The sequence below is a fragment of the Vanellus vanellus genome, assembly GCF_965231255.1.
Source record: "Vanellus vanellus genome assembly, chromosome: 2".
Lineage (NCBI taxonomy): Eukaryota > Metazoa > Chordata > Aves > Charadriiformes > Charadriidae > Vanellus > Vanellus vanellus.
Window position 1 is genome coordinate 27,136,947 of NC_138906.1, and position 21,827 is coordinate 27,158,773.

At 37.1% G+C, this 21,827-nt stretch overlaps 1 protein-coding gene across 1 annotated transcript in view; it reads left to right on the forward strand.

Annotated features, from left to right (window-relative positions):
- The window catches only part of VPS50 (VPS50 subunit of EARP/GARPII complex), a 96,609-nt gene that overhangs the window by 18,527 nt on the left and 56,255 nt on the right, over positions 1-21,827 (forward strand). Inside the window, exons 6-13 of the mRNA XM_082480020.1 lie at positions 241-311; positions 740-857; positions 950-985; positions 3,500-3,582; positions 9,176-9,218; positions 12,163-12,261; positions 15,255-15,395; positions 20,164-20,299. Of these exons, the coding sequence (XP_082336146.1) occupies positions 241-311; positions 740-857; positions 950-985; positions 3,500-3,582; positions 9,176-9,218; positions 12,163-12,261; positions 15,255-15,395; positions 20,164-20,299 (727 nt within the window). The remainder of the gene's footprint in view (positions 1-240; positions 312-739; positions 858-949; positions 986-3,499; positions 3,583-9,175; positions 9,219-12,162; positions 12,262-15,254; positions 15,396-20,163; positions 20,300-21,827) is intronic.

Genomic DNA, 21,827 nt, shown 5'->3' on the forward strand with positions numbered 1-21,827 from the left:
GTCCACCTGCAATCAAAATGAATTTCAAGTATCTTTCTTCAAGAGAATAGTATTTTAAAGGATAGTTTATATTAGTGTTACATTCCAGTGTTAGCCTATATAAAATGATGAAACAAATAATGCATAAAGTAACTCTACAAAGTTATTATAACATCTCAAGAGAAACCTACTAATTGCTAGTCTTTACCGGTGTGTAGCACCACTTTTTGTATATTTATTTAACCTGTTGTCTCTTTGTAGGAACTTGAACGTGTTACATCATTGCAGACTGGCCTTCAGTTAGCAGCTGTTATTTGCACAAATGGAAGAAGGTATCTTGCTTAAATAACGGCAGAGATTGAAAGAGGGGAAAAGTATTTAAAAAGAAATCTGTAAACCCAGGAAGTTTGCTTGCTGATGATATTTCCTGTTTATGTGGTGAATGGAATTAGGAATAGTATTTAAAGATACTGAAAGAAATACCAGCTGCTTTCTGTCTTGCAGCTCTCAGTTTTTTCAACTGGGAGTTGTCTTTAAAACAGCAACCTTTTGAGATACGCCGTTGATCCACAGACAATTTCTGCAGAAGGGAAAACATACCTTCTTAGTATTCTGGTATCATTTCAATTTCTGGGTTTCCCTAGCAATGCTGACAGTCTTGTTTTCTATCATGTGTTTTGATGGACATGTTAGAATCTATCAGAAATATGTTTTGTTTTACATGTTGTCAAAGATTATGTTCATTTTTTAACTTTTGCAGACACCTGAATATAGCAAAGGAAGGCTTCACCCAAACTAGTCTGGGGCTTCTTGCAAATCAAAGGAAACGACAGTTGCTTATTGGACTGCTAAAGTCTCTGAGAACAATAAAAACACTGGTATGTACAGTGGTTTTGTTCAACGGCAAAAAAAAATTTTTCTTCATTTCTATGTAGTTATCACCCCTTTTTTTTTTTTTTTTTTTTTTTAGCAAAGAACTGATGTGCGTTTGAGTGAGATGTTGGAGGTAAGTCCCTGCCAGACTATTACAATTTGAAGCTCTTCTAAGTCTAATTTTGTCATCTTAATTTTGTCCCTTCTTTCCTTCCTCTTGCAAACAGGCTATGGGTGTTCGTGTGGTAGAATTATATTTTTATTCTTTTTTTAAATGTTGTGAGAAATACTTTACATCAAATTAGATAGCCCCTGTATTTTCTGGGGGAGTTTTCTGTCAAAGACTCAATCCTGCCTTTAGATCTGGACACTGAGGCTTGAGTTAGTTCAGTAAGAGTGCTGTGGAGTCTTCATACCCCCCCCTACTCTCAACTTATACTTCTTTTCTGGCCTTAGCTTGATATTTGGAAGAAAAAAGAAGCTGAGATTTAGCTGACTGATGATATACTAAGTCTGGATAAAATACTTCTACTGGTATATTACTGTACAAATTTATATCTGGGCTCCCTGCGTAGTATTTTATTTGTACATGTAGTAGCTTCTCTCCTTATTCGTTGGGTTGGCTTTTTAATAGTCAGTTGCTGAAAACATTGCAGCATGCAGCCCATGACACTGAAAATTTTACTGATACAGTATATATACTGCCTAAAAATGCATAAGATACTGCACAGAGCAAAAATAACATCTTAAGGTAATTAAATTGTACGAAAGACATCATCGGGATTTTATTGACAACTATATTTTAATCATGTATTGTAAAGATTTTGACTTGCTAGTTTGCCAAATATTTACAGCTAATATTGGATGGAATGTTATTATGATAATCCCTAGTTACTAAATTTTGAAATTGAGCCTTAATAATTGTAACTCTTAGGATTTGTTGAGTTTAATTCCGTCTTGTGTAATACACCTTGTCTCAGTGCACTTGGTTATTCTTTACCAAGCAAGAATGTATTAATTTAGAGGCTGCATAAACATTGCCTTCTGCTCAGTAAGCCCTGTACAATGATTAGCTTTTCATTTCTGTGCTATATTTTGTTGCACAGGAAATCAGCTCTTCAGTGTCTACTAGTAGGAATTGTCTTGAGACAGAGTTTTAGGTGTTGCGTCCACACACAGACCGTAATGTCTGATTATCATAATTTGCCAGTGATTTTTTAAATGTTAAGGGCTGGAACTGCCCTTTCTGGCTAAGTGCAGTTTTAGAGCTGTGCTCAGTGTCTGCTCCCAATAAGTTGTCCAAGATGTTGACCAATTTGTTGTCTTTACTCCGAGGAGAACTTTGTAGCTTGGAATATGCATGAACACTATTAGTAGGCATTCACAAAGGAACATTTAAATAGAGTTCCCAATTAAAAAAAGACCAGGCATGAAGCTATAATAACTTACAGGGGTGAGCTACATCTGGAATATATTAGTAATAGATGTTATGCAAGCAGGCTTTCTGATTTGAGCTGTTAGACTCAATGGAGCAAGTACTAGGTTTCCAATGGAGAAAGATGCAAAGAGCTATAAAAGCAGCAATCATTTTAGACCAATGTACTGTTCTGTTTTCATCTAGTGGATAATGTGTGTGGGTTTTTTGTGTGTTTTTAGCTAAACTTGATCTGCATTACAATGCTGCTGTTAAAACCAATTTCATTTCAGAAACTCCTTTATGATAATAGCCGAATATAAATTGCCCTTGTGTTTTTACTCTTCAATCAATAACTTTGAAATTTCAGTAACAGCTTTGCATTTGAGCTCTCTGAAGCACATAATATCACAGATGTAATTAGGACAAAAATGGGAAGCTCTTAGCTATTAAAGAGGGGTTTCCTTCCTTGAAGAACCTTTCTGGCCCCATATCTAATAGAATACAAAAATAGTAGTTATACCCAAGGCACTGCTCGTATTCTGTTGGCAAGGTCCTGGGGTTTTACCTTTTTGTGTGTATGTTTTTGATTTGATTTTGTCCTGGCATCTTCATGTACTTCCTGATTGAAACGTCTACCTATTGGATATTCTTATAATATTTCCATATTTTTTTCTAAACTATGTTCTTTTTGTCCTGGGGACTTGTGTGAGCCAGTTGTCTTTAAATTCATTAATTATTAGCTACAGAATGTGTCAAACTAAGTAGTGTTTATTTGAGCATAATGTCAGAGTGTCTCCCTTGTCTCTTAATAGGTTTTGTAAACTATGGCAACAGCTTGCCAGTGCCTGAACTTATCTCTTTCCTTCCTCGTGAATAGATCATATTGTATTAACAAGTGTTGAAAGTTGACTGGGAAGATGTTAGTTCTTTTGTTATTAAAATATTCTGGGGTATGTTTTGTATGAATGCATGAGGAAACAAACCAGCAAGTCAATTGCATAAGGTAATGTAATACACAGTGTTTTCAGATGTTTTCTGTTTCTACTTCTAAACTGCTTGCACAGTAAGTTCTGCAATAGACCCTCACTCATTTCCTTTAACTTTACTGTATAAATGCGAGAGGCAAAATGTTTTGTTCCTTATGTTTATACATAAGCATGTGAGCAAACGTGGGTGTTGCGGTGTTTGCTTCAAAAGCAAAATTAGTTTTCCATTGTATTTTATCCTAAGGAAGAGGACTATCCAGGAGCTATTCAGCTGTGCTTGGAATGCCAGAAAGCTGCCAGCACTTTCAAACATTACAGTTGTATAAGGTAAGATGACATTGTGCAGATTTCAGCTTCTCTGTGATTTTATTTGTAAATGGTATAAAACGGTGATCATTAATACTCATTCTCTAAACCAGCTTTGATTTTAATTTTATTTTCTGCATAGAAAAGTAAAATTGAGGCATTTATAAAAGCATAAGCATCCTCAGTAGTTTCCCCCTTCCCTGTACCACTACTAGCCAGTTTTCACAATCATAGAATCATAGAATGGTTTAGGTTGGGAAAGACCTTGAAGATCGTCGAGTTCCAACCCCCCTGCCATAGGCAGGGACACCTCCCACTAGACCAGGTTGCCCAAAGCCATGTCCAGCCTGGCCTTGAACACCTCCAGGGATGGGGCCTCAACAACCTCCCTGGGCAACCTGACCCAGTGCCTTACCACCCTCAAAGTGAAAAACTTCTTCCTAATATTCAATCTGAACCTGCCCTCTTCCAGTTTAAAGCCATTCCCCCTCGTCCTATCGCTACATGCCCAAGTAAAAAGTCCTTCCCCAGCTCTCCTGTTAGGCCCCCTTTAGGTACTGGAAGGCCGCAATAAGATCTCCCTGGAACCTTCTCTTCTCCAGGCTGAACAGCCCCAACTCTTTCAGCCTCTCCTCATAGGAGAGGTGCTCCAGCCCTCAGATCATCCTCGTGGCTCTTCTCTGGACACACTCCAGAAGGTCCATGTCCTTCTTATGTTGGGGACTCCAGAGCTGGATGCAGTACTCCAGGTGGGGTCTCACGAGAGCGGAGTAGAGGAGCAGAATCACCTTTGATGTGCTGACCACACTTCTTTTGATGCAGCCTAGGATATGGTTGGCCTTCTAGGCTGTGATCGCACATTGCTGGCTCATGTTGAGCTTCTCGTCAATCAGCACCCACAGGTGCTTCTCCTCAGGGCTGCTCTCCAGCCATTCCCCGCCGAGCCTGTATTTGTGCTTGGGATTGCCCTGACCCAGATGTAAGACCTTGCACTTGGCCTTGTTGAACTGCATGAGGTTGGCTTGGACCCACCTCTCCAGCCTGTCCAGGTCCCTCTGGATGGCATCCCTCCCCTCCAGCGTGTCTACCTCGCCAAAGAGCTTGGTGTCATCAGCAAACTTGCTGAAGGTGCACTCGACCCCACTGTCCATGTTGCCAACAAAGATGTTGAACAGCACTGGTCCCAGTACCGATCCCTGAGGAACGCCACTTGTAACTGCTCTCCACTTGGACCTTGAGCTGTTAACCACAACTCTCTGAGTGCGACCGTCCAGCCAGTTCTTATCCACCAAGTGGTCCATTTGTCTAGGCAATGTCTCTTCAGTTTAGACAGTGTCAACACTTTGCACAAGTCCAGGTAGATGACATCAGTTGATCTTCCCTTGTCCACTGCCGCTGTAACCCCTTCATAGAAGGCCACCAAATTTGTCAGGCATGACTTGCCCTTGGTGAAGCCCTGCTGGCTGTCACCAATCACCTCCTTGTTTTCTATGTGCCTCAGCAGAGTTTCTAGGAGGATTTGCTCCATGATCTTGCCAGGCACAGAGGTGAGACTGACCGGCCTGTAGTTCCCTGGGTCTTCCTTATTTCCCTTTTTGAAAATAGGGGTTATGTTTCCCCTTTTCCAGTTGGCAGGAACCTTGCCAGACCACCACAGCTTCTCAAATATGATGGCTAGTGGCTTAGCAACTTCATCAGCCAGTTCCCTCAGGACCTGCAGATGTATCTCATCAGGTCCCATGGACTTGTGCACCTTCAGGTTCCTCAGGTGGTCTCGCACTTGATCTTCACCTACAGTGGGTGGTTCTTCATTTTCCCAATCCTCACCTTTGCATTCTGCGTCATGGGCAGTGCCGCTGCAGTCCTTGCCAGTGAAGACTGAGGCAAAAAAGTCATTGAGTACCTCAGCTCTGTCTCTGTCCCGGGTAACCAGTTCTTGCGTTTCCTTCCAGAGAGGGCCCACATCTTCCCTAGTCTTTCTTTTCTCGCTGACATACTTAAAGAAGAGTTTTTTGTTTGTCTTAATGTCCCTGGCCAGATTTAGTTCTATCTGGGCTTTAGCTTGTCTAACCCGATCCCTGGCTCCTCGAACTATTCCTCCGTATACTTCCCAGGCTACCTGCTCCTGTTTCCACTCCCTATAGGCCTCCTTTTTCCTTTGGTCATGTCTAGGAGCTCCTTGTTCATCCATGCAGGCCTCCTGGCTTTTCTGCCTGCCTTCCTCCTTATAGGGATGCATTGCTCTTGAGCTTGGAGGAGGTGGTCCTTGAATATTAACCAACTTTCTTGGACCCCTCTTCCCTCCAGCGCTTCATCCCATGGCACAATGCCAAGCAGATTTTTCAAGAGGCCAAAGTCAACTCTCCCAAAGTCAAGGGTGCTCACCTGGAAAACCTTGCTCTTTTGAGATGTAGGTTAAATTACAAAGTTTCTTTGACTTAAATTCTGTTTTGTATAAGTGATATGAAAGTTTCTGTTTAATGTTGCATCACTTCAAGCTTTTATTGCAGCTTCAAAGTTTATCTCCACTACACTATGTCCACTGTAACAAAATTTGGAACTTAAACTATCAGTTCGTGCTTTTGCCATTTAGGATACTGAACTGCAGAAGTCATACTATTTTAAATCTGATAGCATACTGACAAGATACATGACAAGTAGCTGTGAGGGTTTACTTTGTTGTTGCTATCATAAGGATATCCTGGCACCCAAGAAGACAGTTTTTTGAAAGAAAGGATGGTAACAGAAAAAATTGGCACTGCTTTATTCTGAGAGAGTTTTTAGAGCTTGTTTTTGTTTGCATTGTGAGAGCAGGAGGACGTTTTAGCTGTAAATCCCAGCCCCAGTGCATACATTTCAGTGTCTGTTCACTGTTGTACTTTCAGAAGTCTGAGAGAATATGCATTGTATGGAATAATGTCTTGCTAGCAGGGGATTAGGCTAAATTAATAAATAGATCTCTTGCATTTCTTTTTAGGATTGCCGTAAAAAACAGCTAGTCAAGAAAACAGACGTGCTAGCATTTATAACGTGTGCTTATATGAGACATCACCTCTCTCTCTTAGTGTGAAATTTTCACAGTATCCCTTTGATTGTCCACTGTCCACATGACAAGAATCAGTGCCTTCCTTTGTACAGTCATTCTTCACGTTTTTCTTGCTAGATGGTGGTAAGAATTAGGTGTAGCTCTTAAACAGCAGGGGATTTAAATCTTTCTATGAAGTGTATAACTTTTATTTTGGTGCTCGTCCGCCTTTGAAATAATGGTCTAGATTTCTGTTATTTTTGTTCTCCATTGTTGTCTTGCTTTGGAATGCTTGCATTATGAGATTAGCTTTTGTTTAAAAATATAAATCAAAGTCTTTTGACTTCTGCTTGTTGATCAGTTCTGATGTGAGTAGATTCCCTTGAAAAACCTGTAGGAAAATGTAGTGACAGATAATGGGATGACTCTGTCTGTTGCATTTAGGTCAAAGTATTACTTCTGTTATATTGCAGTAATGTGCCTTTTAAATATGTGCTAATTTAGATTTGTATGCATGGGGATGCAAAGAAAAAAGACTTCTAATACATTTTTTTATGAATTAAATGAATGCCTTGAATTAATTTTTCAATTATGGTAAATGGACTTTCATAATAATCATGTAACCATTATGTCCCAGCACTACTTTATAATTCTGGCTTAGAAAATACAGACAGGTTTAGCTGGAGACTGCATTACTACATTTTCACTTCAATACTTTAATAAAGTTACTTTTCTTATGAAATTTTGTGATCACACCTTCTTTTTCTAAATTAGTCAGCATAAATGTTGGCTGTATTCTTGCAAACAACTCTTTATGTCATAGCTTGGTTGAATACATAAACTGTGAATGAGCGTATTTAAAATTGGTGCTTGAGCCCTCACTTGAATGGGAAGACAGCATTGTCACAGGAGTTGAATGGGTAATAATCAAGAAACGGTTTTTGGGGCCCAGGAAGTTTTTCAGCCTCATATTGCAATAGTCGAGCAAGTTCTTCCTGTGTGTGAGCATGTAAGTTACCTGGCTGAGGTGAAAAATCCATGTGTATTTTTAATTTAATTAGAAAAGGTAAAGAAATGCTAGATTAGCTGCAACATGTTCATGACGTTTGTTTGAAAGGAATCATAGTCCTGTGTTTATATGGTACCTGCTACCATTAGGGGCTTTGTGAATTTTCGCAGGACTTAGAGCACTACAATTGCATAATTTGTTCAATCTGTGTGAGACTACCTGTGTGTTGCATCATTTTTGCTAATGTCAGCAGCTTTTATTCGAAGCCAGTTAATTTCAACATGTAAACCAACTATATGTTTATACCCAGGGGGTGATGGTCTATGCTCTATCTCATTCTAAAGATGGAAAGGAGGAGTGGTTCTGTGCACAGAGCAAGGTTCTTACTCTTGTGCTAATATCGTCTTGCTTGCTAAAAGAACTAAATAACAGGAAATGCTCATAAACTCCAGCAGGAGATGTAGTAACATGAAATTGTTGTGGAGGCTTTTCTGTTTGCGGGCTTGTTGCATGTGGAGAAAGAACAAAGAAATAGTGGCTACTCGATTTAGTGTTTAATGACAGCCCTTTCTGATACAATTTTTTCTATTTAAAGCTTTCTTTGGAGGGTGTTGTGTCCAGGTTATCTAACAAAACTGAGAAAGGAGGGATGATGGGCATATCATTTAAGTGGAGAGAACTAGGTAGGAAATCTAGAATCCATCTTTTGATAGTTAACTTAGGCCCCTTAGGAAAAGATTCAGAGTGCAGAAGTAAGTTATCTAAAATCGGGTACGGCAATTATCCCATGAAAACTCTGTGCTTTCCATGCCGAAGAGAATATCCTGCCTATTTCTTAGTTACTTTGACCCTCCCAAACAAAAACATAGTGGTCATATTTTGTGTCTTATTTTTCTGGCTGGTGTTCTGAAATTTTTAAAGCTGATTGTTGGAAAGGAGCAGTTGTGCCTTTCTTTGTCCTCAATAGTTTCTCTTATGATAGCTATTTTTGTTAATCTTTCTATACAAAATATAGCTCAGCGAAGTGAAATGATGGTCTTACACAACTCTCAAAAAATCTTTTTAAGCTTAAGTTCTTTTTTTTTTTCTTATAATGTTTCTGTGAGGTGTTTCTGAGCAACAAGTAAAAGTTACTATACCAGAGTCTGCAAAGACCTGATAGCCCTGACCTTTCAGGTTATGTTCTACTGTAAACCAAAGTGCCAAATCAAAATGTTTAGAGCACAAATTTCTTGGGGGTTGGGAATGTCTTTGAATGCTCGAGTAAATCCTAGCAGGATGGGGTCTTGTCTGGGCCCTCTTAACACTGTTGCACTGTAAACCCAGGATAATGTGGTGCTGCAACAAATGTTTTGATTTGAAGTGTTAGGAATACTGCAAATGCCTGCATTAAGTGCTTTTCAGTGGTAACAGTAGTGTGGTGATGCTAGTGTGACACAGTAACAGCAGATTTATGATAAATTACTATATTGTGGCTTGGTAGCAGGCAAATATGTTGTTTGGAAACAAGAAACTTGTGTGTGAAATGTTAATATCATCAGTAGTTCAATTTTAAACATTATTTTTTCTTTCATTAATAGTGAGTTGAATTCAAAACTGCAAGACACCTTGGAACAAATAGAGGTAAGAATTAATATATTGATGTTTAGTATAAGTTAGTATTTAACCTCTAGGTACTAGAGCTTTCTAATGCAGTGTCATTAGCTATTAAATAACATGCACATTTCTTTCAAATACAGTCTCTGAAATGCTATAGTCATTGCTATTCATATAGCCTTTTATGCTGCAGTCAACTTAAATGATGTAAAATATGCTGTCAAATTTATAAGCCTAGCTCACTAATTGTCTCCACTTTAAGTGCTGAAGCAGTCAAATAAAACAGGCACGTAACATTTGAAGTACTGGGGCACAGTATGCTCCCTTTACGGTGAAGAAGCATGCTGGTTTTCAGTCCATAAACTGCTTTTAGACTACTCCTAAATAGTTGTGAAAAGTAGGTTAGCAGCATGCCAAAAGATTTGTATAAGCTACACAGAAGGTCACAGTTTCACTGGAAATTTTAGAGGTCAGGAAACGAAACTTCTGGATAGGGCCAGTGCTAAGCCATGGGAGGTCAGACTTGAATAGCTGAGAAAGATGTGCCTAAAACAGAAGATCAGTTGAAGTTGGTAGATAGTATCGCAAAAGCAAACAAATATAAAATGCTAAGTGTCTTGCTGGAAATTAGTGACAAAAAAAAAAGTTAATGAACAATAGGAATTCTTTTAAGTCCATTACGAGGTAGTTTTGAGCTGGAACTTGACAAGCTTTTTGTAAGAAGTATAGTAAGGTAGATATGTATAATGTATAAGTAGTGCATGTAATGCCTACACACTTAAAGCATAGCAGGAAACTGAATTAGCTATCCCAGCAGCCCTCTATGCCTCTGCTCTTTAGAAGGTCAGATAAGTGCATGTATTATTGTACCTTGTTATTTAATTCCCTGTACAATTAGAACTTTGTTAAATTTCCTTCGTTTATGCCTTTGTACTTTTGCTTTCTTTCAAAGCTTTTCTTTATTCTTTTACTCTTTCACTGGTCTATGCTCTATTCAGAGCATGGCTTGTTCAAAAGACCTAATGAATTGGCTGTTTTGTTCTCATTCTCACATAGGCGAGTCATTAAACTCATCTTTTTTTTTTTTTTTTTTTTAATCACTCAGCTTTCATTCCTATTGCTTTCATTTATGTGCCATTTATTACTTGTGAGCAAACATTGAAGTTGCTTAAAAGGAGACATGCATCTTTACTTCCTTCCAGTAACAGCTTTGCAAAGCAAATTCTGCTCATGCTAAAATCTGGTAAAATGTGCCATGTTGGTTGGTGATAGCAATTCACAGCTAGCTAAATAATCATATTCAAGATCTTCATTTATTATTTCTTGATTTATAGAAATATCTCGTTTCCTTCATGGGGAAGCATCTTATTTTCTATTGGAATTATATTTATACATATGGGAGAATGTAAGTCATAGAGTGTTCGTGCCTCTGCTTATGTCCATACCTTTTTTTTTTCCTTTTTTTTCCTTTTGTAATTTAGGTTTTAACATTGACCTTAATTTTATTCTATGTTAAAAATAAAATGCAAGGTGGCTATAGTGGAAGGAACCATTGAAAAATGTAGCTGAAAAGATTAATGTGCTGTATGTTTAAGAACTCTGTTCATGGGCAGTTTGGTATCCCTGTTTCTCTCTTTGTACAGCTGTTCTGCATGAAATAAGAGAAGGAAATTTTTTAAAAATCAGTATATGTCTGAAATTCAAATTGCTCAGTAACCCTTTAGAGAAGTTCTGAATCTTTAGGTTACTTGTCCTTTTACCATTTTGCTTAGGAAAAAATGCAGTACTCAATTGTATTCTACTCTTCTTTCTCGTGCTTAAAGAAAATATTGATCTGCTTAAAAGAAACCCAACCAAAATAAAACACATACCCCCAAACCCAACAGCAACAACTCCCCCCCCCCCAATCTCTAGGATTAAAATCCGTAAATATTTTGTGGCTAATGAAGTAATTAATGAAAATTTTCCAGTGGAGAATGTAGAAGTACATGGGTACTAAACAACCATCTCCTGTGGTTCCTATTTGCAAGAGCAAGACTGCATTGCAAGATCCTTAAATAATTACAATTGAAATGGCTTTAGTGGCTAGCATGGAGAGAAAATATCTACTAGCTGTGTATGTTATATGTTCTTGATTCCTGTTTTCTTGCATTGTTGATTGAAAATAAGTAGAATTAGGCTGCGTGTATCTGAATGTATTAAAGCATATAAGTGAGAATTAAGTTACTAAGCTACACGGTCAAGTTCTTGGAAGCCTTTTTAGTTAGTCATTAAGTATATGATCCTACTTTAGTTTGTTTTTTTTTTTCCATTCAGTGCACATAATAAATGAACTTCATTTATTGCAAAGCTGTTCAGTATGCTCAGACACAGCTCTGATGGCAGAACGCATGTGTGTCTGCGCGCTTTCTTTTCTTCTCCTGTGGTACTGATCATTGTGTTGGTATAGTAGTCCATAAATGACTTATTTCACAAGGAACTTCTACGTGAGACAGTGTTAATTCCTTTCAATAGATGTCATCAGAGGGTTAAGAAGTCTGATTGAACTGCTTGAGGTGAAACACCTTTGTAACATTTTAGGGTTTTTCCCCACATCTGGGTTTTTCTTAGGAACGGGAGTAGACCAAGTTAGAAATCCCAGCTCTCCCATATTGTGGTGCTAGACCTTCTCAAAGTAAACATCACTTTGAATTTTACTCAGTGAAGTAGTGTACTTCTTACTGTGCTTGTTCTTGGAAACAGTAGAACTGTTTAGCTGACAAAAATTTCAGACTGAAGTACTGCAGGCTGCAAGAAGTCACATTTGAGCACCTCAAAATAGTTCAGCAATGTACAGAATTGGCTATTGTACAAGCATACTTATTAGGCTGTTTAAATAAGCATTATTTCCTCACTTGCTGTTGTTTAAGCAATGTATTACTTGGCCTGTTTTTATTAAGTGCTTAACACATTTTTTCCTTCATTTATATAGGAACAGTTGGATGTAGCACTCTCCAAAATATGCAAGAACTTTGATATCAGTCATTATACAAAGGTTCAGCAGGCTTATAGGCTGCTTGGAAAAACACAGGTTAGTATTCATCTTCTGAGTAAGTCACAAAGAACAGTGGTGTAACAGCATGAAGCTTTGAGTACTGTGACGGAAATCTATTTTTCTAATGCTGATGAATCTTGCTGAGTATACGAAGACTTTTATAGCGTTCCAATAATTTAACAGTAATTGCTAAAGGGAAACTGTGTATTACTGTGATGTAGCTTTTTGGACTTGGTATAACTGCAACAGTTCCATATTTCAGCTCTATTTGTAATGCTGTTTGCATTATTATTGTATTTGGGCATGTGAGTACTATTTTTCATAGCTAGGTCCCTGTTACTGAATTGTGCACAAGCTGTACCTTCTATGTGTGCATTCTCATTTTATATTGTACTTGAATGCAACAGGAACGAATATGTGAGGAGATATTTTTCTTGACAACACAATATGACACAAGGCATGTGAAACCTATACTGTGGTCATGCCCTAAAAGTTAGGTCTCAGTGTGCCTAGAGCTTTTTATATGTAAACAAGAGTAGGTCTAAACTCTCCGATAGGATGTAGTTCTCTTCTGTTGGTGCACTGCCTTGAGGCTTAGGATGTTTTCTCTGGGAAGGCGGTGAGCTTGTTTCCTTCTGAAGCAGTTAGGCAGTGTGGGAACTAGTACCAAGCTCCTGTGATGTCAAGCAGGGTAAGGAGACGAGAAAGTCCTGGAGGCATCTTTCGTCAGTGACTGGTGTTCATAATATAGTGAGCCTAAACATGGTGGCACCAGTGCAGCAATGATGCTTTGCTTGGAGAAGAGATTCCTCCAGAAAGCTTTAATTGCTAAAGATCATGTCAAAGTGCCTGTCCCCTGATGAAGACAAGACAGGGATCCCTTTCGTTCTTTATTATGCTTGGGGATTTTTAATGTTTTTTTTCCCCAGTATTCAGAAGCATGGCTGACATTAGAATGCCTTTTGGGGGTTGTTTTTAAATGTTTGTTTGTTTGTTTGTTTGTTTGTTCTTTCTAATTAGAACCTTTCTAGCAAAGTAAAGTTCTTTTTTCCGTGTCCTGACTGTGATAAGTGTAGCTTTGCAATAGGTTAGAAATGGATTTCTCTTCCCATACTTTGACAATGTGCAGAACCATTGGAGTGCCTAAAGACAGCAACTTAAAATCGGGGGAGAAGATTAATTAGACTTTTACTTTGCTAGTGCATTGTATGCAATTTCTTCATTTACTGAACAAAAGTAGATATAATGCATTCACTGCTCCGAAGTCTAGCCTTGAAAAAGGAAGACTTTTTGTTGGAGAGGAATGAAGTTTATGAACAAAACAAAAGTGTTATTTGTTACTGCACGGCTTTGTCTGCTCTGTTCTCATGATAGAATGACTTGGTTTTGACATTCGTTTTATTACTATTAAAGTATGTATTTTGAACTTGTCCTGGAAAGAATTTAGTTGCATCATTATTGAAGTATCTCCCATTTTGACCCCTCCTTGGTAAACAAAACGAAAAGAACTTTCGGTGTCTTCGGTACTTTTCATGTTTTCATTTGTCATTCTGTTTTCTTTGACTAATTCAAGTTAAGAGTAGCTGCAGAAGATTGATTATTTGCAATAGGATAGAGCAGAATTGCTTGTTCATTTCTTATAGGCATAATTGAGTTCTCAGCTCTTGTCAATAGCTGAGAATGTCAAATAGCAAGTAGTGAAACTGACCATTTTCAAATTGCGGGATCTACTAACTTCATTCCTGCACATCAAATAATTTTTTTATCAATTCTTATATATCATATATACTGATTATTAGCATATCTTTAAACAGTGAGAAAATTCAGTGTCTGAAATGGACTAATGTAATGTACGGTTTATTAACAAAGGATCGGGGAAACAGCCTGATCTGAAACTCGGGGATGATTATGACAAAACTTACATAGTCATCAGTGTTTAGTACATGTACTTTTTTTTTTCCTGGAAAAAATAAGTTTTATTAAACAAATGTCATATTTAGTTTTTAGTGCAAAGACGGTTTTTGTAAGAAATATATTGATGTAATGTGCGTGCCTTTCTGTAACACTTAATCCTACTTTATATTCTTGAAGGAAGAACTTGGTTTGGCAAGTGGATGGATTGAAGACTTTGTGGTTTTAGTTTTATTAATTGCAAAGGAAATATTTTTATTTTTGTTGAAAGTGTTTCCAGTGGGAAGAATAGCACTGATCTCAATTAATTTCTCTTTGAGACATTCATCAATGATTGGGATAGAAAATGAATGAATGAGTAGATTCTATAATTAAATATATTATATAAGTGTGTATATATATGCACGTGTGTGGGTGTATATACATACACACACATGTATATATTGACAGGCTGAGAGAGTTGGGGCTGTTCAGCCTGGAGAAGAGAAGGCTCCGGGGAGATCTTATTGCGGCCTTCCAGTACCTAAAGGGGGCTTAAAGGAGAGCTGGGGAAGGACTTTTTACTCGGGCATGTAGTGACAGAACAAGGGGGAATGGCTTCAAACAGGAAGAAGGTAGATTAAGTTAGATATTAGGAAGAAATTTTTCACTTTGAGGGTGGTGAGGTGCTGGAAGAGGTTGCCCAGAGAAGTTGTGGAAGCCCCATCCCTGGGGTGTTAAAGCCCCATCCAGCCTGGCCTTAGAGCAACCTGGTCTAGTGGGAGGTGTCCCTGCCTATGCCAGGGGGGTTGGAACTCGATGATCTTCAAGGTTCCTTCCAACCTAAACCATTCTATAATTCTATGTAAAATTAATATTTACTAGTGATAATGTCAAAAACCCAGTGAGTTAGAGGGAGAATGGCAGGGGAAACTGATTTTACTGGTAATACCTGAACTCTTTTACGTTACCGTATTGTAATATTGCCAAGTCCTATGTTAGGTATTTTTGAAACAAAGATTAGAGGTCATGCTTACAGTCTCCTGTGTTCAGTACTGAAAAAGACTTAGATTAAAAGACTATGGCAAATGACAAATTGAATTTTACTACTTGATTTTGTGTTATTCCTTTTCTTTCAGACAGCAATGGACCAGTTACATATGCACTTCACTCAAGCCATTCACAACACTGTATTTCAAGTAGTCCTTGGATATGTGGAGCTGTGTGCAGGAAACACAGACACCAAGTTTCAGAAGTTACAGTACAAAGACCTCTGTACAGTATGTAATACTTGCATATATATGTATTTTTTTAATCTGAAGTTTTGCACTGTTGTAAGTATACCTTATGTAAGTAGGGATGCGGTTATTAAAATAACCCTGCGGCTACTGTAGTTTCTTAAGACAACTCATAGGTTAATTGAGAGATTGGTTATTCACAACTTACTGCTGATTACGATTGCACTAAATCTTAGCACTTTGCAGTTAGTGTACACACCATCTAAATAAATATTAAGAAGTAGATTGTAGGATACAAACAGGAGATCAAGATTACAATGCTCCCATGTCTTCAGTGTAATATGCTAGTTACTGGAATCACTATTAGCTTTGAACATTATTTCAATGCATTTTGACAGTATTCACAATTCCTGAAATATTTCATTTCAGTAAGGATTCTTGTAAAGATATTTACTCAATTTGAGTCTTCCTATTACTCCTAACTTTGTATTGGATTCATTGCACTTCTGGTATCAAGATAAGGGACAGCTGTAATACTGAGATGCAAAAACCTGATGATAGGCAGATCATGGACTGGCCATAACTGTATATTTTCCTTTAGTGTAGATTTTAGATGCAGTTTCTTTCATGTGTCTGTTTTGTTTATTTTTTATAAAATGTTAATAGAGTGCATTACTGTATTTCAAGTAGTATTTTTAGTTCACTCTAATTCTTTCACTTGTGATCTTACTGTTACACCCTGAGAATTTTTCTTAAACTTCAGTGGTGGGGAGAGTGAGTGAGATATTTTAGGTGGTTGTAACTGATTTAAAACTTGAAATTATGTTTCTCTTGAATGTTCTTCATGTGTTTGTTTCAGTCACAGACAGACTAAGCCCTCATCGTACTTCATCAACTCAAGCACCTACCCCATCAGTTGCAATTTATTAAATCAAAGTACAGTCACAAGGAGATTAAAGTTTATATTCTGATCCACTTTCTGCTCTTTCACATCTCGGATCTTCTGGGGTTGTGTAGCTTTAACTAGTAAACAGTGCATCTATATTGAAAACCATTTCATTGTGAAGAGGCGCCCCTTTGACTTTGAAGGCTTATATAATCTAAAAGTGTTCGTATGAGCAAAAGTGGATTATGAAAAATTAATTTATTGGGAGTAATTGACATAAGTATTAATGAACAGAATGAGTAAGGTTCCCGATAGGTTATATTTGCACTTCACCAAGAGGAATTCTAGTGGAAAAAAGTCAGCAAACCTTGATCTCTGTTCTCCAGACTGCAGCCCTTTTGTACTTCTGCTTTAAGTCTTCAGAGGATGTTTTTGTTTTAATTTTTTAGTTTCTAATGCACTTTGTTTCTGTATTTTTATGCTTTATACTTCTGTATGACCTTCAATATTGTTTCTCATTCTTTGCTAATATTTATGATACTAAGCTCATTTATTTATGTTTACAAAAAGTACAACTGAGCTCCTCCTGGCATCTTCTAAAATACGGATTTTTGCTGCTGTTAATCCTTAGCCTTTACAGTGCAGAACAATCTTTCAGATTAGTGGAAATATCATATCTTGTAATACACAGTAAGAGAGTGGCTTTAACTGCGTGGTTACAAAATTGTTACCTCGTTATTTCTATTTGGTTTTCCTTCTGCAGAACCCTCATGAGATGCTTCTTTAGTTATGTGATCCTGCAATAGCTGGAATCTGGCAGTCTGTATGAAGGAAGGTATCCAAACTTTAGGACCGTAAAGTACTATGAATACTGCAGTAATTTCCTTGAAATTTATTGATTTCTTTTTTTTTTTTTTTTAATACTCCCTTAGTAACAATTGGGTATTTAGGGACAGGATGCAGATGGGAAATTTTGGTCACTGTTACAACCTGTGCTGTTCAGTGTTGGTTGCTACCTGTTGCAGCACATTTGTTAAAATCAGAGTGCTGAATAAGCTGGACTATCATAGCAATTCCATTTCTAACTTCCCATAGAAAAAATACTGACAGATTTTCAACTCTTGCATTCAGATGTCAGGGAATAATTGTTTAAGACTAAAATATGAGCCTTCTTTCTCTGTGTCTGTTTCTAGTGAGAAGCCTCTTCAACCTGTCTACACTGTTAAGACAGGGTGCTCTTAACATATAAGTGGTTATGGAGTGCTTACTCTAAACAGTGGAAGTCATACAAAATTAAAGTCTTTCTTTTTGGGCAGATCTCCTGTTGTGTGTTTCTAAAAATCTTTATTAAATTAACTCATTTAGCTAATTTCCATTTTACACAGGTGGTGGGGGACTATGGTGGTTTTTTTTTTTTCTTTGTTTTAATTGTTTGTTTGTTTCTTTCTTTTCTGGACATCAAATACTGGATTTTATAATAATGTGGGCTTTTTAAAAAGAATAATGTTTTCACTAATTCTTAGACATTTATGTAAGTTACGTGCCTGTGTACTCTGAATCACTATTTCCTTGTTGAGCATTTCTTTTCCTAGTGATATGCCATGATCTAACTCTGACATCCTTTCTCCTTTTGAATACTACTGGAGAAGGGGAGAGTTTGGCTGCTTCATCTTCAAGTTTTGATTTTCTTTATTCTGGCACAATTTCAAAGAAATTCAGTTGTTTATTTCCTTAATCTAAATGGAATTATCTTGGTATTTAGTAAGTGATCCTTTTTTTCCTGGCCACCTGGAAGCCAATATGTCTTCAAGTATAGTGATCTGCACAACCAAAGTTTAGATTTTTATAGCTAATAAAAGCCCTGAAATACAGTAAGAGTAACATTTTCTGATGAGTTAGCAGAGAAAATTGCTGAAACAGCTGTTGAGATGGCAGGGCAACTTACTGTTTAAGTGATAAACTTATTACCCTATTTTGTTCCATTGTTAGCAAAGTCTATAGGATCTGAGATTAAAGTGTCTCAGTAATGCAGTCAGTAATATATATCAACTGTCCAATTAAAGAGTGTTACAGAAAAAAAAGTCGTATTCTCAATTGTTACTTTTTTATGCACTAAAAACTTGACTTTTTCACTTTTTGTTGATGTGTCCAGAATGCCTAATTGATATCCTTGAGGCAGCTCTGGTTTGATAGGGAATAGAAGCAGAATAAGAACTCATTTAAAAAAACCCGAGCAAACTGAAAAGACGTAGTGATTAATATTTAATATTTATTTTATTTAAGCTTAGAAAGCAAGAGAACATGATGAAATAGAGAGTAAAGACGTGTAGTTTATATTATTATTTTTTTTTTTTACCTGAAAGCTGAAAAATAGGAGGGGCATAAGTTATGCATCTGCATTTGTGAAGAAATCTGTCCAGTCTAATGTTTATTATCCAACAAATATAATAGTCAAGCTTATCAAGGTTTTGTTGCAATTCGTTGCTCAGGAAGAAAGCTGTGGTTATATCAGTTGTTTAGAAAGCTGTGGTTATATCAGTGGATGAAGATGCAATTCAGGGAGAATTGATTGCTTTGATTAAGGGTTTGCTCTCTGTAGAATCCATGGTTGATTATTTTGGTGGTTATGTTGACGTCACTCTACACTGCTGCAGAAGCTGTTACTATTTTTGAAGAGTTTTGTTGTAACTGTAATGTCAAAGCTTTTATATCATCTTGGATATACATTTTTGGGTTAGCATGCAGTATCCACACGGTAAAAGCTAACTAACCAGGCGGAAGTCGACTATGGACACTGCAGTAGCAATGGGAAAGTATGAACTGTTATCTACAGCAGTGTTAGTTTGAAGTGCTAATTTCCAGAATTCTCTGAGAACCTTTAAATAATAACATAAGCGAAATCACATTTGTGTAGCTGGACTTTGCCCTTGTTTATAAGCTGTGATACTGTGCTTCTTCACAGCTAGTGAGATGAGGATGACTTACCATTGCCACTCAGATAAGCAATATATTTTACAGTCTTTTCTTTACCCAGCAAGACCCCCTTCTCAAATTCATCCCTTTACCTGACAATTTCATCTTAGATATTCCTACTGTGCATCAATCTCTGATGAAATCGATACTCTTCACCTAGTGAATATCTTTAAGATAATAAGCCAATCAGAATTGGCTCTTTGGAGCAGGGCGGATCGGGGAGGTAGGACAGCTGCCATCTAAGTTTGTTTTTAAACTACTTGTGTCTGATTGGACGTAGGAGGAAAATTTTTCGCCATCGGAATAATCTCCCCAGGGAGGTGGTGGATTCCCCATCATTCGACACTTTTAAGACTCAGCTGGACAGGGGGCTGGGCCATCTTGTCTAGACCATGCATTTGCCAAGAAAGGTTGGAACAGATGATCCTTGAGGTTCCTTCCAACCTAGTATTGTGCGATTCTGTGATTCTATACTTCTTTATACAGCATTCATTCCAATGGGGCATCAACCAGGATGGCTTCTGTGTACTACTGAAGTACACAAAACCAGGACAAGAATATATGTCATTGAACTGACACAGTGTCTGCATGTCACAGAGGTGGCTGCATCCCTTTTTGATGGTGAGATGTGCTGACCATTAGGCTGTATGGCTTTACTTCTGTATCCACTTCGCTTTTCCATAAATATAAGAGGTGTTTAATATAAGGGCCAACTGAAAAAAAAAAAAAAAAAAGGCAAGGCATTAACAAATAAACTTTGCACTTTTAGACAACATTTGATTAGTTCACTAAAATCGGGCATTTGTTGGCTCAAATACTTTTGAAAAGGAAACTGATACATGTCAAGCACCTCAGCTGTGTGAATGTGAAGGTTTTTGTATGGTTTGTTTTGCCTCTGAAAAAAATGAACACAGTTGTCAAGTTTCACAGTATTATTTTGTTTTTCTGTAGCATATTACATCAGACAGCTACATTCCATGCCTTGCTGATCTCTGCAAAGCCCTCTGGGAAGTCATGCTCAGTTACTACCGAACGATGCAGTGGCATGAGAGTCATGACCAAGATGAGGCAGCAGCTGTGTCTTCTGGTAAGAAACTGTTCTGGAAACACTACTTCTGATATTTGGAAGTAACTTTTCTTATGCTTAAGTTGTTAATCTGTGTGTTAGTACCTTTGTAATCTTGACTCAGTGCCTTCAGCTTTATTGCTTATAGTGAGCACTAAGGACTTAAATAGTCACTGGGTGTTTGTAGTCTTCAGCATGAGGTTAATTTTTTAATGAATGTGGGTATGTGCCATTATTACAGATATAAACAGTTTTATTTTAAACAGTGATTATTCTGAAGTTGGAAGTCAGCTGTGGTAGATGACTACAAAATCTGAGGATTTTTCCCTTTAATCTGGGACCAATGTGAAATTTCAGATTTTGTGGTCAACATTGACGTTGTCACTGCATATCAAGTGTAGTAGATTGGGATACTGGATTTTGTACTAGGAAAGGTGACTGAGAGAGTAGTGAATGAATATGTTGTAAATCTGTCACGATTTTCAGGAAATCCAATTTCCTTAATGTTGTATGTCATCTATACTAGTGTATCCATCATAAGATATGATCAAAATTTCCTCAATACCCTTACAGGAAAAGGCAAATGTTTCATCTCGAAGTATCATTTTTGTTTTCTTTTGTTGTTGTTCCAGTCTATGTTTTTAGGACAGAAGCACAAAACCTTCATCTGTTGTCTAAGTCCTCCTAAGTACATTTTGCTGGACATATTCTAAATTAATATAAAATGTCTGAAGACAGACTTTATTTCCCCACTAACCCAAGATGCTTGTGTTTGGCAGAGGGCAGAGTGTGAAATTTAGAGTAGTAAGATTTATGCAAAACTTCTATTTATTTGAATCAGATAAGTTTGCTCTTTTTCTTGGTGAAAAGGAGGCTTCTGTCAAAGGACAAGGACTGTATGATTGCTGCTAAAGTTATTCCTCCTTTTTTGATTTGCATAAAAATTGTATCCTTTACGTTAGAAAATAAGTAGAAAGGGAAAAAAATGTAAATAGAAATAAAGAACAGATCTCAGAACACTTTGCTTCCTACAATGTATTTGAAATTGAACATTTCTTTCAAAAGTCAGGTTTATTAGAGATTTTAAGTCTTAAAAAGAATGATAATTAACACTAATTAGCATTGTCTAGCATTGTCTTCCTACTTTAAATTTGAAAAATTAATGAAAATATTTTCTTTGGGGTGTATTGTGTGGAATCTTAAAAAAAAGTGGATTTGTTGAAACTGTTATTTCAGAATATATATATCAGTATATCAGAATTAAAATTCACAGTTGAAATATTTGATTTTGAGATGCACCATGTGAGAAAAGGTTCTGAAGTTTTGAGTGAATTGCCCATTCTCAATAATATTTAATTTTAAATTTAAAATAACTTCAGATAATTACATTCCTTCTCTTGTTTTCATTTGGTTGTGATATTTGCATGTGCAAAATAAAGCAGGTATCATAAAGAGTTTATGGCATGGAAATATTATCACAGTAGACTACTTCCTCAGCTCTAGATTTAATTTTAAAAATAGTTCCCCTTAGTGCAGTTACTTGTGATAT